Source organism: Petromyzon marinus, chromosome 50 (assembly GCF_048934315.1).
Source record: "Petromyzon marinus isolate PM22_M1 ecotype Great Lakes invasive population chromosome 50, UKy_Petmar_22M1.pri1.0, whole genome shotgun sequence".
Taxonomy (NCBI): domain Eukaryota; kingdom Metazoa; phylum Chordata; class Hyperoartia; order Petromyzontiformes; family Petromyzontidae; genus Petromyzon; species Petromyzon marinus.
Genome location: NC_133716.1, coordinates 12,343,471 through 12,362,786, shown reverse-complemented (window position 1 = coordinate 12,362,786; position 19,316 = coordinate 12,343,471). Strand labels below are relative to the sequence as shown.

At 48.8% G+C, this 19,316-nt stretch overlaps 1 protein-coding gene across 2 annotated transcripts in view; it reads left to right on the top strand.

Moving 5' to 3' along the window:
• The window catches only part of RABL6 (RAB, member RAS oncogene family like 6), a 48,219-nt gene extending 29,822 nt beyond the window's left edge, over window positions 1-18,397 (top strand). For both annotated transcript variants that reach the window (XM_032973335.2, XM_032973334.2), the window contains exons 12-17: window positions 2,256-2,406; window positions 2,838-3,038; window positions 4,263-4,578; window positions 6,907-7,099; window positions 9,391-9,452; window positions 11,030-18,397. In XM_032973335.2, the coding sequence (XP_032829226.2) occupies window positions 2,256-2,406; window positions 2,838-3,038; window positions 4,263-4,578; window positions 6,907-7,099; window positions 9,391-9,452; window positions 11,030-11,296 (1,190 nt within the window). In that variant the 3' untranslated portion in view covers window positions 11,297-18,397. The remainder of the gene's footprint in view (window positions 1-2,255; window positions 2,407-2,837; window positions 3,039-4,262; window positions 4,579-6,906; window positions 7,100-9,390; window positions 9,453-11,029) is intronic.
• Window positions 18,398-19,316: the final 919 nt, after the last annotated feature.

Here is a 19,316-nt window from a genome sequence, read left to right as displayed (position 1 = left end):
GTTAGCTCGTGATCCAGGTGTTCTGCTGTTGCGGTGGTGGCGGTGGTGGTAGGGATGGGATGGTTGTGATGTGATGACACTTGTGCTTGAGGTGGCTTTGCAAAAGATACTGAGATTTTTTATTTGGAGCGACAGATATGGGGCGGAGTCGAATTTTCTGCGTACTTATGTCGTTACATATACAGTGAGGGAAAAAAGTATTTGATACCCTGCTGATTTTGTACGTTTGCCCATTGACAAAGAAATTATCAGTCTATAATTTTAATGGTAGGTTTATTTGAACAGTGAGAGACAGAATAACAACAAAAATATCCAGAAAAACGCATGTCAAAAATGTTATAAAGTGATTTGCATTTTAATGAGGGAAATAAGTATTTGACCCCCTCTCAATCAGAAAGATTTCTGGTTCCCAGGTGTCTTTTATACAGGTAACAAGCTGAGATTAGGAGCACACTCTTAAAGGGAGTGGTCCTAATCTCAGCTTGTTACCTGTATAAAAGACACCTGTCCACAGAAGCAATCAATCAATCAGATTCCAAACTCTCCACCATGGCCGAGACCAAAGAGCTCTCCAAGGATGTCAGGGACAAGATTGTAGACCCACACAAGGCTGGAATGGGCTACAAGACCATTGCCAAGCAGCTTGGTGAGAAGGTGACAACAGTTGGTGCGATTATTCGCAAATGGAAGAAACACAAAAGAATTGTAAATCTCCCTCGGCCTGGGGCTCCATGCAAGATCTCACCTCGTGGAGTTGCAATGATCATGAGAATGGTGAGGAATCAGCCCAGAACTACACGGGAGGATCTTGTCAATGATCTCAAGGCAGCTGGGACCATAGTCACCAATAAAACAATTGGTAACACACTACGCCGTGAAGGACTGAAATCCTGCAGCGCCCGCAAGGTCCCCTTGCTCAAGAAAGCACATATACATGCCGTCTGAAGTTTGCCAATGAACATCTGAATGATTCAGAGGACAACTGGGTGAAAGTGTTGTGGTCAGATGAGACCAAAATGTAGCTCTTTGGCATCAACTCAACTCGCCATGTTTGGAGGAGGAGGAATGCTGCCTATGACCCCAAGAACACCATCCCCACCGTCAAACATGGAGGTGGAAACATTATGCTTTGGGGATGTTTTTTTGCTAAGGGGACATGATAACTTCACCGCATCAAAGGGACGATGGACAGGGCCATGTACCGTCAAATCTTGGGTGAGAACCTCCTTCCCTCAGCCAGGGCATTGAAAATGGGTCGTGGATGGGTATTCCAGCATGACAATGACCCAAAACACACGGCCAAGGCAACAAAGGAGTGGCTCAAGAAAAAGCACATTAAGGTACTGGAGTGGCCTAGCCAGTCTCCAGACCTTAATCCCATAGAAAATCTGTGGAGGGAGCTGAAGGTTCGAGTTGCCAAACGTCAGCCTCAAAACCTTAATGACTTGGAGAAGATCTGCAAAGAGGAGTGGGACAAAATCCCTCCTGAGATGTGTGCAAACCTGGTGGCCAACTACAAGAAACGTCTGACCTCTGTGATTGCCAACAAGGGTTTTGCCACCAAGTACTAAGTCATGTTTTGCAGAGGGGTCAAGTACTTATTTCCCTCATTAAAATGCAAATCAATTTATAACATTTTTGAAATGCGTTTTTCTGGATTTTTTTGTTGTTATTCTGTCTCTCACTGTTCAAATAAACCTACCATTAAAATTATAGACTGATGATTTCTTTGTTAGTGGGCAAATGTACAAAATCAGCAGGGGATCAAATACTTTTTTCCCTCACTGTATTCTCCACAATGACGCTAAAGCTTATTCTATATTACCTACGGTATTGTACAGTTTTGCATCGAACCAGGACTCATATCTAACAGGGAGGTTCCTTGCCTGAAAACACATGGAATTTCCCTGGCATTGGTTCAAGAAAATCTGACGACTGCCAATGAGACGCTGAATGTTGAATGCGGTCCAGTGTTTTTCTTGTAATGTACTGAAGTTGCTGGAATTATGCACTCCCAGAAGCCTGGTATTCCTGATGGGATGTGTAAACTTTTATCTTTTTATTTGGAAGGACATAGATGGGAAGGAGCCGCGTTGCCCCCTTGTTTACGCTGTCTCTGTGTTTGGCTGCTGCTGTGGCTACTGCGGTGGTGGTGGTTGCGGTGGTGGTTGCGGTTGTGGTGACTGCGGTGGTGGTTGCGATGGTGGTTGCGGTGGTGTTGGTTGCGGTGGTGGTCGTTGTGGTGGTGGTGGTAGAGGTGGAGGTGGACACGGCCGCGAGTCGCCCCGCCGTGCAGAGCGTGGACGAGTTCGCCCCCGAGGGAACGCTCGACCGCAGCTTCCTGGAGGACGTCCTGGACAGGGGTCCCGCTCGGCCTCCAGTCCGCGCCGCCGAGGACAGCGACAGGTACGAGACCCCAAACTCCTGGACCCCCGAGACCCCGGGCCCAGAGACCCCGGACCCCCGAGACCCCGGGCCCCGGGAGTTCATGTGAGCCACCTCCCATGGCGTAGCGGGATGAGAACCGCATCAATTATGGACTAAATGTCCGGTTGTGGCTAATGAATAACGAGCTTGTGTTTTGCCACAATCATCTGAATCCATTAGGCAGACAGCCCTAAGAACCTAATTTTTTTTTCAATTGGTCATGAAGCATAGCCGTGTCTTTGTTTGCTTGTTGTGCAGTACCTACGATTGTCTCCGCACTTTTGTTCTACGCCGCGAGCCCTGCTTTGCTATGTGCCGCAAGCGTGACGATGCGCCGTGGTGTGCCGTGTGGTGCCGTTCAATGCCGTGTGGTGCCTTGTGTGCCCGTGTGTGCTGCCCTGCGGACGCAGTAATGGCGAGGGAGGAAACCCCATGGTCGCCTCCTTCCAGGACGAGTTGGACCCCGAGGACGAGGCCCCCGTGAGCCGCGCGGCAGTCTCCCTGAAGCCTCCCCGCGCCCCCGAGCCGCTCTCCAGCGACGAGGATGGCGCCCCTCCTGCCGCCGTCACCGTCATGGCCGACTGGGACATCTCATCAGAGGAGGAAACACGGTCGGGTCGTCCGCAGATTACTGATAACGTTTCTTTCTGAAGTGCCACAGTATGACGACTTCCATGCACGAGACGTCCACGTCACAGAATAATCGCCATGCTTCATATAGTCGGTGCCGAACATCTGCCAGTTCGCCAGCATCAGTTTGAGCAAGCTTGACTACTGACACAAAATGCTGAAACTGGTATATAATTCGCTTGTGGTGAATAAATGCTGCTGAAATTACGCATTCCCAGAAGGCTGTGCAGCCGATGGGATGTGTAACTTTTATTTTTTATGCGGAGGGGCAGATATGCGTAAGAGGCATGTGTCCTATTTTCTGTATATCGGCGAGCGTGTGCGGTGTACGTGCACACAAGGGGGAGCTACTCGGTTGTAATCAGGGTGGCCACCAACTGCTGCTCCCTCTCCCTTTTGCGTGGTCCAAGTAAAAATTGCAAGTTGTGTATTCTCTCCCCCTGATCTGCATGGGTTTCCTTCGGGTTCTCTGGTTTCTTCCAATAGCTAAAAAAAAGCCATACACCGTAACCGGTATTGGCAAAAAATATTCCAATGTGTGATCTCCACTGCAAATGACTCAGTGGGGATCACACACACAGCAGCAACATCGCCCCCTACTGTGAAACATGGCAGGACCCTCCCGATAGAGACGAGACTTAGTGAGGTTGGTGTTAGCTGTGGCTGGGAATCTAACTGGAGTTGCCAGATTCGTTGTGCAGTGTGCCCAACCAGCCTCTCCACTCCACTGTTCTCATGCCGCGCTGTGGTCTAAATTCTAATCGGAGGGCACTTCAGGGCTCAGGTCACTCCTACCTAAGGTGAGAAGATACATACAATATACAGATGGAAGAGCCTCGGGTATCTGTGCAACAACCACCTGAAGGAGCTTCCCGAGCGCAATTCGTCCGCAGAGTCGGAACGTCTGACCGTGTCAGTTATCTGCACAGGCATTTAGCCGTCTGCGAGGAGCCGCGACATAAACTCTAAATGGCCTGTAGGGGGCTCCCGACTCCCTCCCCAGCGGTGCTGTGGGGCCACTGGGACGGTTGAGGGGATTGTGGGGGAGTGGGGGGCGGCAAGAGAAAGGCCTCGGTAATTTCGGTATTGGAGCACGGGACAAAACGGAAGAATCATTCCGGAGAGATAAATTTTGAAGCCATAATTGGTGTTTGACGTAGAGGCTTTGTGTGATACGTGACTTGGGTCGTGTTGTCTGACTACAGGCCTGCCAAGCCTCCGCACAAGGCGCACGGCAAGGGCCACGGTGCCAAGGCAGGCGGCAACGCGCCACCCTCGGCCGCCGCCACCGCCCTGGGCGCGGCGGCAGAGAGGGGGCACGCCGCCGGCAGCCCGACCATGGGAGGGCTGCCTTCCTCGGAAAAGGCCTCGGGCAAGACCGGGGGCCCGGTGTGGGTGGACAAGGCCCCCGGGGAGGAGGGCGAAGAGGAGAGCGAGACGGAAGGGCCCATTGCTCAGCAGATGCTCTCCTTTGTCCTGGATGATCCCGACTTTGAGTCAGACGAGCCGGAGAAGAGCAAGGTGAGCGTCGCACTGTGGGTGGCCTCCTCGCCACACCTCGGACTGCGTAGCGTTTGACAGGTGCCCATGGGATACATAGGAGAGAGATGCCCCACGGTGCCGTTATTGACGTTTCGCATCGGCACCTGAATGAGGGTCCAGCATCGCCGCCTCGTGTGAGAGTGGTGATGTATGACGGCGGTTGCGAGACTTGAGGGCAGGGTATGCGAGTCACGCAAAGATGGAGTCACTTTGGAATTATGGGATTCGAATACCATTCCTGCAAGAATGGCAGAGCACTCATCACCGGTAACCAGGCTGCGATGGACTCGCTGTACTTGAAGCCCGGGTTGAACCCAGCTTTGCTGCATCGCAGGTCCAAGCTGATGACTGCTACAAAGAGTATTTGGCTGCCGATATAAATTTTGCACTTGGTAAGCCACTTCGTTGAGCTACCATTTGTGTCCAGCTCGCTTCTGAAAAAGTTCCATATAGCTCATTCGGGCCTTACCTGGTAAAATAAAATAGTTTAGTTTTAGACTCCCGCGGTTCCGGCTCGGTTCTCCAGCATGGATGTTCCGAGCCTCCTGGCCACACGGCTGCTTCCTCATGTGGATTCGTAACCGGGAGAACTCCAGTTATCTGAGACACCCACCTCTACATGGCAACATGGTGGTGCCTTTAGGGGACTGCAGCATGTAGCCTCTGACCTATCGGGTGAAATGTAGGATGCATCCCTCCCTACTCGTATGTTTCCCTTAGGTTTGGAATACATTTAAAATGTAAAGAGAAAAGGTCAAAACATCTCAAGCGGAGCCCTCGTGAGAGTGGATTGGAGACTGCTTAGCCGTCTCGGATAACTCAAGATCTCCCGGATTACGAATCCATGTGAGGAAGCAGCCGAGTGGCCCAGGAGGCTCGGAATATCCGTAGATGATTCCTGCAGGAATTGTGATTTTTGTGTGGGCCCATTCCCTGTAAATATCTTCGTTCGAATGCATTGTCTTCCAACAGAGATTGTGGCATTTAGGACAGGCATCACCGCTAAAATAAATGTGGATTTATGTATGATCCAGCACTCAAATACAGGGTGTTCTAAAGAGATGGACCCGATTTTAAATAGCTATATCTCTGCAACCACGAACCGCCCATGAATGAAACTCTTACCACTTGGAAGGGCGGGGCATAGAGTTTCAAATGATCACCGCTCGATGCCTCTCCCAGCGCACAAACAGCCCCTAGCCTCAGTCATTCACAAGATGGTAACCCCGCAACACAAGGGGCGTTTTGCGTTCTGCAGTTCAGCAAGACTGAATCTGTAATTGCGGTGCAGCGTGCGTTTCAACAGCGTTTTGGCATTGATCCGCCAATGTCAAAGAGCATTCGTCGTTGGTACCGACAATTTGAGGAAGCAGGCTGCTGATGTAAGGGGAAGAGCACAGGGCGACCACGCACCTCAGAGGAAAACGTGAGAAGAGAGGCGTTTGGGAAGAATTCAACTATAGTCTCGATGTTGTCCGTACAGCAGGTGGAGGGCACATAGAGCATTTATAAAATGGTTAGTAAAACTTAATAACTCAATAAACCATTTGTAACTTTTTGTGTAATTGTAACATGTTGCCATTGTGAAATATACTGCTTTGAAATTGGGTCCATTTTTTTCAAACACCCTCTGTTTTACTCCAGTCACTTGCTCACTGGTGGTCGGTCACCTCCCCATCACTCTTCTATCACTACTACCATCGTTGCTGTTCCTGTGAACGTCACTCATTGATTCCTCCACCCATGTTGAGGACTTGGTCTGCCAGATGCTTTCGTCTACATCCACACTGTTCAACCACCCACAACAATTCACTCGCTCACTAACTCATCCACTTACCCACTCACCCAACCACTTGCCCAACCACCCAACCACTGCTTCTTCCCTCCTCCCATCACTTTTCCCAAGCGATCGCAATAACCTTGCTCAATTCAATTAACATCTCTCATCTGTCACAACTTCGATGATAGTCACTGTTTGTTGCTGGCCATGTGACGTTTTGGGTCTTTGGACCTGTGCTCCGCAACTGTGTTGAAAATCAAATTGTCCAATGGAATGCCCATAAACTTCAGTGGCAATTCCAGTATCTCCATTGAAATTAATCGGGAGTCTGGGCAATTCCAACAGCTGCCTCCAGATGTCAGGCTTAGAGGGATTCCTGATTCCGTACACTCTAATGATTCTACGATTGCAACAATCTCACGATTCACATGAGAAATCTCATTCGATTCCCGACGTGGGCTCGCGATTGCAAGCTCGGGTTTCCCCGCTCATCGCCCCCACACGGTCGCGTTCACTCCTCTGCCCAGGAGCTCTTCCCAGTCCGGGAGGACGTGTCGGACCTCTCCGATGATGATGCGGCGGCTCCTACCGCTGTCGCCGCTGCCGCCGCTTCTGCGGTGCCGCGTCGTGCTGCGGGGAGTCTGCCTGCTGCGCCTCCCGTCGGGAAGCTCTCCCTGGATTTCGTTCCGCCGGCCCCGTTTACTCTGCTGAGCGATGACGGTAAACCGCCATTTGACTTTGTAGGAACCAACGCAGATCCACGCAGAGCATAACGCCGGTTTTACACCCAGGATGCTTTCCTGAAAACCAGAACGTAAATCGAAAATACTTAAATCAAAGCATTTTTGGTGAATCGTAACATGGTTACAGTACCAACTACAAGTACTACTACTAGTAGGTACTACTACTAGAGATGGCATGGTAGATCGTAATGTGGTACAGAACTTTCTAGTACTACTAGTAGTAGGTACTCTACTAGAGATGGGTTGGTGGATCGTAACGTGGTACAGTACCTAAACAAATGATACCCAGTAACCCATTGTGAATAAATTATGTAAAACCATCGGTGTGGAACGTAAGTGTATATTATTGATTTAAGATATATTATCTTGTCTATTATACGATTCCTATTATTAGTTGTTTATCATATGAAAAAAAGTTTACACTTGTATAAAAAATATTCACAAAAAATACGGTACGTGGGGAATAAAAATATCTATAGTGTACACGTGAAAGGGACTATAGCCAGTCAGGGACGCTAATGCTTGGGTGCCATCTTGACGCCTCAATGTGTAGCCAAGGTACATACAAATGTGGGGGCGCAGTTGGCTACGTACGGTCCGAAATAACATCAACATACGTATAAGTACGTAAATCTCGAGCACGCTATGGCGAGGTACACGGTACTTTAAACGGGATTGGGTATCAATAAGTTGAGTACGCTTTTGCGAAAGTACGTAAAGCAGGAGGGTGTATATCTGGGTGTTACTGTGTTCAAATTGTCCTCTCAGAAGCATGTGTTGAGATGAAGCAATTTCCATGAGGAACCCTCACAGAAAGAAGTGCATCACCCTGTGTTAGAGAATGGCCTTTTTGAAGATGATATCACAGAAATACCTTGCTGACCTCTTCATTCACCTCTCGGCCATACCCAGGGTGGGTGGGGTGGCACAGCGGTAGCGTGCGAGGTTCACCGTTCAAATCCGGCAGGCCGCCTTGGTTAATACATCTCATTTGCAAGGGTGTCCAGGGTATTGATTTACACATACATAGCAAACACGTGACGACACATGTCCCAACTTTTAAAATCTGTAATTGAAACGGTTTGCATCAATAAAATGAACATCGCAGCCAGTCAAACACGTGATTAAATACAGAAGTAATTCAATGGCGCACACCGCTGGATCATATAGAAAGCACTGTAGCTGGAACGGTTGCAGATGCAGTGGAAGTGGATTTTAATTAGACATTTAAATAAGGTGAGATTGGCGGCATCATATCCGGATGTGTTCGGGAAATCGTTCTATCTGAAGCCGCTCTGTGTCTGAGCCTGCTTGGGTTTATTCTTTGGGGACAGTTCCAATTTTTATGAGATTATTCGGACCGATTTATCGGTGACTGGGCTTAATTGTTTACTGGACTGAAAACATCAATCTGAACTATTATTACAAACTAAACAACTCTGTTATTTTACCAGGTAAGGCCCACTGAGCTCTCTAGCTCTTTTTCAGAAGCGACCTGACTACAAATGATAGCTCAACTAAGTGGCTTATCATGTGGAAATTTATAGCACCCAAATACTCTAAATGCATGTTTCTAAATATGGAGGAACTAACCGGAGGACTCGGGAGAAAAATCCACGCGACCACGGGGAGAACATGCAAACTCCAAATATAGAGCAGGCGTCAGGATCTGGGATTGAAGCCACTACCTCCTGCATACCAGGCAAGGAGGTAGTTAATATCTCGTCACCGCAGCGCCCCAATCACTTGACTTGAGAGGTTAACTCGGAGTGAATGCCCCATTTCAAACCCGCAGAGCCAACAGTGCCGGCTCAGTGCCGAGACAGCCCTCTGCACCACGCAGCCACTGCCTCCGTCCACTGCCCAAAGGCCCAGGGAGACCGTTCTGTCGGTCTCTTCAGTCTGTCAGTCTGGCGGTCTGCCGCCCAAAGGTGGAATGTTAAAGAGGGTTCCTTCTCAGAAATGTATCTAAATACTGAACGAATTTGCTCACCATGGTGAACGTGTTTGCAGCAACATTTCCAGACGTGTAAACAGCTGTAAAATCACAATGAGCCTTTAAAATGTACTCCTGCTTTGTGCTGTGACCCGGACATCGTTTTCTCACAGTTAACCCTGCTTTGTGCCGTGACCCGGACATCGTTTTCTCACAGTTAACCCTGCCTTGTGCTGTGACCCCATCACGGCTTCTCACAGTTAACCCTGCCTTGTGCTGTGACCTTGTCATGGCTTCTCACAGATAACCCTGCCTTGTGCTGTGACCCACAGATAAACCTGGCAGTGATTTGTCCAAAGAGAAAAAGAAGAAGAAAAAGAAAGAAAAGGAGAAGGTGAGTGGACGATGACAACTCCCACGTCCAGTCAACAATTCCAACGACTGCCGCATAGCAAACAATAAATGCGCAGACCATCGCCTTCCCACATCTGCATCTCCACGTCCAACAGTCGCACAGCCCATCGGCCGCACGGCCTTCTGGCAGTGACTTTTTTTCTCTCGACACCATTAGTTTAATACAACCTGCATCTGGATGACCACTTTCGGCATTCAGTGTCTCACCGGCAGCCAGGCTTGCTTGAACCAATGCTGGTGAACTGCCAAGTGTTTTATAGGTAAGGACCTGCCCTGCGAGATGTGGTCCTCGTACGACGTAGAGCTTAACAACGCACAACACAATGACCCCCCCGTGTCATCGTGGAGTGTATATGTAACGTAATTTTGTGCAATGTATATCAGAATATTTGTGATTCACATTTCACAACGTACGGTCGATATTCAGTTGGAACACAACCGGGTAGCTATATTTTTTTATTGCATTGCGACAATATTTAATGAAAGTATACAAAGTAATTTTACGCTGTTGCAGAAGACAAAATGTGTATCATTAAGTGCCCTCCATCACCTGACACAGCCAAACAAATTAATTTGTCGCAAGTTGTCCAACGCACTCAAATTGTTGATTGTTTCAGATCACGAGTAAACAGAAGGACAATTCTCGCAAATAAATCGAACGGTTAGATGGGATGTCTCACTTGAAACCACGTCATGTGTCATCAGGACAAGGTCCAGAAAGTGGAAGCAGGGTCTTCTTATAGCCACAGGTTTGGTTAGATCAGCTTGCAGCCCTGCAGATTGGACGTATAGCTGACCACACACAAGCTAAATTAAGACTAAACTATTTTTTATTTATCAAGTAAGGCCCACTGAGCTACATAGCTCTTTTTCAGAAGCGACCTGGCCACAAATGATAGCTCAACTTTGCGGCTTATAATATGGAAATTTATAGCAGTTAAATACTCTAAACGCATGTTTCTAAATGTGGAGGGAAAACCGGGAGGACCCTGAGAAAAATGCACACGACCACGGGGAGAGCATGCAAAATCCAAATATATAGGCGTCAGGGTCGGGCTTGAATCCATGATCTCCTGTATACCAGGCGGGGGAATTGACATCTCGCCACCACGGCGCCCTAATGATCTCTGCATGATCCTTAACCCTGCCTCCAAAGCGATTCCTGTTTTGGTTATGTTGGGATTTGCATTGGCGTTTATAGCATTTGTAATGAAGCCTCTCACCACCATGAAAAATTGTGAATTAGATTGCGATCAGAAGGTTCATTCTTGACTCATGAACCCAGTTAATAACCACCAGAAAACTGAATAAAACAATCACGCATTCAGCTGCTCAGTCAGGCATTCGCCCTGGAGTCTAAAGGAGTCACATAACCTCTGCATTAACCCGCGTAACCTCAGCCTTTTATATTTTTGGCCATTGCTGCTCCAGTAGTCTGCTGTGTTGTGCACCGAGATCTATGGGGCCCACACAGCCTATAGGATCAAGCAGATTGCCTCGCATACAACGCGCTCGTCCCAACGGGCACTGTGTCCCCCCCCCCGCCATGTGCGCCAGGAGGAGGAGCGGCCGGACAAGTCGAGGAGCAAACACAAGAAGCACAAGGAGAAGGAGCGTGACAAGGAGGAGGTTGGGGGAGGAGGAGGTGGCGATGAAAAGGAGAAGAGGAGGAAGAAAAAGAAGAAGGGTGCGGGTGCCAGTGGCGGTGGTGCTGGTGGTGGTGTCGGTGGGAGCGACCTGAACGCGCTCGAAGCTTTCCTGGGGGGCGACCCGGCCACGGGGGGCGACCCGGCCGCAGGTGGCGGGGACTACGAGGAACTGTAGGGACTGTGCCACGTGCGCCCCCCCCCCCCGCCGCGCTCATCCGGAGGAACCACCCCGCGTGCCGTCCGGCCACGCTGGGCCACGCTGGGCGCCCCAATCACGGCAGCAGCACCACTGCCCCCTGTCGGACTTTCGTGATGGCGTTACGGGGGTGTGTTGAGGGGGGGTGGGGGCGGTGTGGGGGGGGGTGCCGTTGCAAAATGGCACGAGTTATCGGTCCCTCTGGAGCTGATCATATTCCTCGGCAAGGGCCTGGTTTTTAAATGCACCACGGCAGAATCAGAATCTCTATCCTGGAGAAATTCGATGGGCTATGAAGCTTCTTTTTTTCACAGACGTCCAGACAAAGCGTGACGCCGTCTGGAGCGCAGGTATCACGGACGCACGATTGCAGACGGGCGCAGGGCCGGCATGCAGCCACGCCGTGAACCCTTGGCCCTGGATCCCCACCACGGGACAACCCATTTGGGAACGTCTTGAGTGTTATTTTATTGATGATGAGCAGCATCTCCACGCTGCCGGTGCATCGCAACACTGGGAGTTTGCTGCTGCTGTCTGCACTCCCCATTGGTGTGTGTGCACATTGCACGGAACACAAATCATCACAGGTTCCATTGAAGAGCCAGGGTTTGGCCTGGGCCCCATGCGTTAGATGCTATGTCCACGATGTGTACCGTCTTATTTAGCAATAGCTAGTGGAAACGGAAACATTTTGTCTGACGCTTTAATGGCATTAGTTTGAAGTCTTCACTTCGTTCTGGAGATCCAAACTGAGATATCACATCAAGCTGGTAACAAGATAATCACTCGAAGGTGATTCTTACTACAATGTACAGAGTTATGTTTGAATAATGAGAGACGGCTGCTAGAGCTGGTTTTATTTTAAACGTTGGATTTGCTTGCATCTTGAGTTCCATTCCGTTTGTGTAAAAAAAAAATAGGCAATGCAATTTTTGTGTAATTAGTCCTGTAAAAATGTAACACAAAATAGCACAGAAATACACTGCACAGTCTGAAAATGTATAAACAAATGCCGACATGCATACATACTCATGAACGACAACTACCAGACTCCCTGGTAACAGTTCTCAAGGTGTGATTCTCAACTATATTTTAATGCAACTGGTAAAGTTATAGCACACACATACTTTGCATAATTATTTGTTTTGATAGAGTGCCCTCTGTTACATCGGGGCATCTTGAAGCGCTGTATACGCGAAAAGCAGCTTGTGTGTGCGTACGTACGTTGAACTTCTTTCGCACTATCGCAAGTAGCCAACCGTGCTGAAGAATAACAAACTAAACACATGAAAGCTCGCATCACATCTCATCTCAGATAATTAAAATGTGGCAGCTTGTCCCTGTGTGATACTAGATGCGAAAAAGTTGTTCAAGTTCAAGGTGGCTCGTCTTTTAAGTGAGCATCTGCCAGTGGGGGGGGGGGGTGCGATGATCGATGATTGCCACGTGTGTAGTCCCAACTGAGTAATTGTGGGGTAAAATGTTTCGAATTCAGCAGATTTAGGGCACCGCGTCAGTGGCGCACAACGGCCGGTCTCGTGACTGATGGCGTGGGATCTTTTAGGGTCCACTGGGAAGCAGACGGAGCGCAGTCTACGACCAACTCATCCGCGGTATTAACCAAGGTGGCCTGCCGGTCTCGAAACCACAAACCTCTTCAACGAGTGGCAAACGTCCTGTCGCTGAGCGGTGTAACTGGCTGTATACAGCATGAATAGATGCAGGCTGACGAAAGCTGCCTGGGGAGAATTATTGAACAGGATCCTTGAGCATTGAGCGCAATGTTCTCCAGTGGGACACTATCAATTGTAAATAAACGCTTATGATAATTAATTTTCACTGCTTCCCACGGGGTGAAAATGGGGCTCGGGTTTAGGGAGCTTCATGATCGTCTTGACTCAACTGCCTGCCCATAACGACAAGAGGGAGCTGCTACCTTGCAAAAGAATTCCCTTCCGTGCGGGAAGGTTAAACGGGCGTGCTGAGCGCAGAGTGAAGTCCAGTGGTGATTCTGGGTTCTTTGAGAAATGTTTACAGTGAAAGCAAGATATTTTTAATGGGCGTTGGTAACTCGCGAACGTGACGCCTTTCAAGGATCTCGCGAAATTAATTACAGTCTCACCGATTTGGCCACAAAAAATTCATCGGCCAACTCCTCTGGAGTGTCCCATCTGATTGCTGTGATAGTCTGTCGTCCTATCTTACTACAAGAGAATCTACCATCGATTACATGTTTTTAAAGTGGCTACTCAAGTCATCATCATCCGCTCATTAGATTCACAGTGTTCAGACGCTGTTGCGGGTAGGCAGTGTTGAACTTTGATGTTGCTCCCAGCTGAGGCGTAATGAGGTTGAGACACTTTACACAAGCCGTGTGTTTTTTTGCCGGTGCAAGTTGCCTGCTTCCAGAGGAGGGGATCCACTCTCGTTTCCTCGCGGTCGAATTCCAAGAGTGTTTTGTTTGTACCAGGCGAGAGCCACGGTTGGCGAGGTGTTAACTACCTCGCCTGGTATAAAGGAAGTTGTGGATTCGATCCCGACCCTGACGCCTGTATATTTGGAGTTTGCATGTTCTCCCCGTGGTTGCGTGGATTTTTCTCCGGGTCCTCCAGTTTTTCCCTCCACATTTGGAATCAACATGCGTTTATAGAGTATTTGGCTGCTATACATTTACACGTGATAAGCCACTTCGTTGAGCTATCATTTGTGACAGGTCGCTTCTGAAAAAGAGCTACATTGCCCAGTGCGCCTTAACCTGGTAAAAAATAAAAAAAAATGTTTAGTTTCGTTTTAGCCCAAGAGACCAGGAGAGTTCTCGGTTACAAGCGTTCAGTCGAGACTTTATTATTTGGGCGTGCCTCTATCCAGGAAAGCCTCGCTGAGCCTCGTGTGGCTTTTTCCGGGAGGTCCTGGCGAGTTTTTCATAGGAAGCGATGATTGCTTCCGTATAATCCCGAATGGGTCATATTCTGTTAATGTTTTGATTTGCGTGCACGTGTGTGTTTGTGTGTGGTGTTTCGTTATCGTTTGCACTCACTTCGTAAGCCTAATTAACTTGCACATCACAAACATTGGGAAGGTTATTTTAACACATAGGCTTTCGCGGCCGATATTATCCATGATGAAGGTTTTTTGAGTTAGATAAAGTCAAATATCAATGCGGCTTACAAGTGAAGACATCACATTTACCCCTCTATTTAAGACCGAAACAGGAGGATTTCTACAATTCTGGCTGTCGCCTATTAATGCTGGTTGTAATTACCGGCGAAGCGTCGTACTCAAATTGTCAATGTTTGTGGGTTTACTCTCCAACACGCCAGTGTGCTGAAGTAGTAACTAATTGGCACGTTTTGTTTACGTGACAAACTTTACTAATTGGCTGTGCCGGGCAGTGGTGGGTGTAACGCCACATCTACCGTGATCTAACCCAAAAAAAACCTCCGTCGTGGATTGGGGAAGGTTCGCTGCCCTTATTTTTGAATCGTGCAGTCACTTTGCTTGCGTATGGGATGTCTACTGACAATGTACGTACGCATAGGAAACGGGGGGGTGAAGACTCGATAATAATTCGTCTTTGTGGCATGCAAACACGGGCACTTTGCACATAACGGTGCGGGACCTACTTACTGTACTGTTTCGCACGGGCGGCACCTTGTTTCCCTGGTAGCCGGGTTCTCGTGCGCACGCTCGGTGGTTAGGTCTGCACCTCATCCACGATCCTTCCTCCGTGGCGCTGGATCGCAGACGACGACCACCACCGTCACCACGCCTGGCAATATTATAACTCGTAACCTCAACGGTCGCTCTACGTGCACGCTGTTGCTTGACGCACGCGGACGGGGCTTAAAGCAAACATAAGTGTCCGCAACCGCTTTCACGTCCTCAGTCTTTTATGATTTCTAACCAATGCCTTGTCGCAAGCAGGAATCGCGTCGCAAAACCAAACGGTTTGCCTTGTGCTTGCGTGCCGTTTTTATTGGCCGCTCGGATCATTGCAAGTTCACGGAAAGGAAAATGATGAAAGTGAATTTCTGTCGTTCAGAAGCGCCACACGAACTGACGTTGAGTGGTGCTTGCAGTCGCTGTTGGACGTGCTGCGTTGCGCTGCTGGGACTGCGGTGCGCGTTGTCCGCACAGCTCTGCGTTTCACTCGGCTTGTATGTATGTATGTTGAACTTCTTTCGCACCGTACATAGCCAATCGTGCTAATAGGAGGTGCAGGGGAAGAATGAGAAACTAAACATTAAAAGCATTTTTAAAGAAATTAGTTTTCAACATAGATGATATAAAAGTGCAAAGCTCCAATGGCTTCCTAACATGGGAAGGAAGAGCGTTCCAGACGGCCGCAGAAGCGCATCCGCGCGCGATGCGTCGACCGTCCTTGTTCGATGTCTCGCCAAAAGCCGCTGGTGCTGCGAGGATGAGCGGAGTTGGCGTGATGATGGTTTGAGGCTTGCCGCGCGCATCGTGTTCCTGTCCCGAGTCACGTTCCCCTTTTAGCCGTCGCGCTCCCCCCACCCCGATCGATCGCCCGTCGCGTCGCCTCAGGCCCCGAGGGATGAAGGGTCTCGGCTCCGGGTAGCCTCTGTTGCTCCGATGAGATTTTTAGTTTCCTCCGTGCGCGCGGTTGAACAAGCATTCGGGTGAACACTTGAGTTTGAGGAGACGGAGAAATAAGCTCCAAGGAAATAACACACACGGATTTGGCCGACAAGCATCTTAAGATGACGTAGACGTACTGATATGATGTGGATGGATTATAGGGTTGGGGTCACCAGTAACATTAAACGCGATGTACGTTACGATGTGGAAACCACACAAACCGAGTGTAAATATTGATACAAACAATTACGCTGCTGGTTTCCACATGCAAGCGTTTCAATATTCCCACGTTACAGCGGTAATGGGCAATAGCGCGACCTTTAGCAGAGGTTAATATTTACCAGCGTTTCCATTTCACGTGCGTTTTAATTATCTGTGTGGCAGAACAAGGGAGACGATGTATATTTAAATGTAACGTTATCTGTGGAAACATGAGTGTCTTGAAAACATGAAGTCATCGGGGGTTATCTTCATTGTGTCGAAAGCAAAAGCATTAACCCACCATTAGGAGAAGCTAATAACATTGGACAGGGCCGTCTGCTCGGCAATGAGCAGCGACTGATTGTGCGCAACTAATGTTGAGAATGGGAGCTAAGGGATGGGACGATGCAATGAGAGAGCGAGTGATGAAAGGGGAGGGTGCTCCCAAACAGGGTACATCGCAACTGCAAGAGTCACCGGCGGTCACAGGCTCGGGGTTTCAGGCGCGCCGTGTTCTGCACTTGTATGTACGCACGTATGTATGTTGAACTTCTGTCACACCGTAAGTAGCCAACCGTGCTAATCGGAGGTGCGGGGGAAGGACGACAGTAGTGTTTTTTTGGGGTTTGATCGCTTTAATGTAAATGTGTTGTTAAACCTTCCACCAACCGACACAGCCAAATTAGTAAGGGTTGGCACGTAAGTGAAACATGCCAATCTTGATTTGAAGCTTTCGTGACTGCAGGAATCCATACTCTTTGGTTCTTTCGGTAAAGTCACGTAGATATAAAATAAAATAAATCACGACGTTTCGATTGCAACACAAGTAATCATCATCAGGTGGGAAAACCACTTCAGCAAAAAAAATTGTTGCTGTGGTTTTTACACCTGATGATGATTGCGTGTGTTGCAATCGAAACGTATTTTTTTTCATACCTACGTGACTACCGAAAGAACCATAGAGTATGAAACATGCCAATTGGTTACTAGTTCAGAACACGGGCGTATTGGAGAGTAAACCCACAATATTTACAATTCGAGTACTGGTGGTGGCAGATTCAACGACGCATTTATATGTATGCAATCTAGCCTAAAAAAAACCCCATCTGCTTTGGACGGTATTGGTTGCGAAAGCCTACTCCGTGTTAAGGAGGACAAAATAACTAAAACATAAAAAGGCAACTCTAAAAGACACGTGTCGCTCGCGGAGGCGTTGGACTGACTCGCTGGGGGCGTGGCCGCGTCTGCGTCGTCCTTTCGCGCTGACGAGATACGCGTTGCTTCCCCAGCAAGGGGCCCCTCACCCACAGCTCAGCATCGGACGGCGGGGGGTTCCGTTACCCCGGGCGAGCCACCGGGATCTTGGCAGCGGCCCGTCGCCAGCCGTAGCAGCGAACCACCGCCAGGCGCGCTGCTCAGACCATTTACGGGGGGTGAACGACGAATACAATATTGGAATTGCCTTTGACAGAGCAACAATTGAATATAAGACAAACTCCCAAAGAGCTACATCATGGGACCTCCTTTGCCAGTACCAAAATATGAAAATATTGTTTCCCCTTTTTAGGGCTTCCCATTTTTTCTGGCAATAAAACAGGTGTTAAGGTGTTAAACCACCAAACTGAAACCTTTTAGAAGGAATCATGTATGCATTAACCACAATACTTGTGGTCAGAATGCAAACAAAAAACATACTGATAATATATGCATTGTCTTTGAAACCGATTGGTCCACACCAGAGACAGCTTTCTTTTGAGCGTAGTCTCAAATGGTGTTAGACCAGAGGACGACAAACTTTTGGTGTTTCAGTTTGGTGTTTTAACATCTTGACACCTGTTCTGTTCACAGATTAAAAGGGAAAACCTATTCTCATCCCAAAGATCTTTTAAAGTGTGGCGACTTGACTCTTCGCGATGCTGACTGAGGGAGCGTTTGACGACGCACGCGGTTACCGGCGGCTGTAAATAATGCAACTGCTAAAGCCGTTTTTATTAAGGTCCCCATGCCCCTTTTGAGTCATTTTAATTCCCCACTTGGAGCTTTGGGTTTTTTTTTCATTTTTATTCCACTGTTGAACTTTCGATGTCGTGAGCAGTTTCGGCATCACTCGTGTTGTTTCCACCGCAGACAACACTTCTATGCAACTGCAGTTGTAAACGCGATGTCTGAAGTATCTGGGTTCCACGTTCACTCATCCATTCATTAGTTTACGTTGTGAGTATGGAAATTAACGTTGATGTCACCGTTGAAATAAAAAAATGTGTTTAGGGGACCATGGTCGTGCGTTCCGTGTGTTGATTCCTGTGCTCTTCCATTGAGTCCATACTCATCGTGGGCCAGGTGCTGCTGACTTGTGGGTCTGCGCTGCTCTTGTTGGTAACGCTACAGACTTGGTGTTCGCCCTTTGTGCCATCACCTGGCTCACCCTACCCCACCGTCTACCCTCCGCCATTCTCACGCACAGAACGTGGATTATTACAGCGCAGGACCGTGAGAAGTGACGGGGCTCGGGGAGGCCTTAATCCAACAGTGGATTGACCGTGCCTGATGATGACGAATTATGTACATGCTGCTGTGCATTGTACGAATGATCCGAAGCGCGCACGTCTGCTATTTAACCGCACGCAAGTATTTTTCAGATGAACGCTTCGGTATCTTGTGGGGTCCTCCCCACTAGCGCACCTGCAGTGGGGCGCTGTTGTTGCCTTCTTCAGATGGTGCGTGCGTGCCGAGACGATCCAAGAAGAGAACACCTTAACCAAAGTGTGCAACACCCCCACTCCCCTCCCCTGCCCCCCGGCGAGAGTGGTTTGATGAGAAGTTCACTATCGCTTACAAAATAAATAAATACAAAAGAATCACGCGCTGCTTAGGAATTAAAGTTGATTATTTTCCCAGGAAAACTGCCTCCTCGCGTCTCTGTGGGAAGGAGAGGCCCGCGATAGGGTTATTAAGTGCAGGCTAGCGCAGCACTATTTAGTAAATGGTTAATTGCACAAACAGCAGGGGGGGGGAGGCGTCGTCCGGAATGTTTTTCCCCCGCCTCTTGAGTGCCTTGAGGAAGTGTTTTTTTTCCGCAGCACCCGATTGTTCAATTTGTGTCGAGTCTCCCCGCGCTAACGCGCCCGTTTGGGGCACCACCCTGGGGGGGTTGGTGGCTGGGAACCCGAAATGCCCCCCCACACTTTAGGTGACG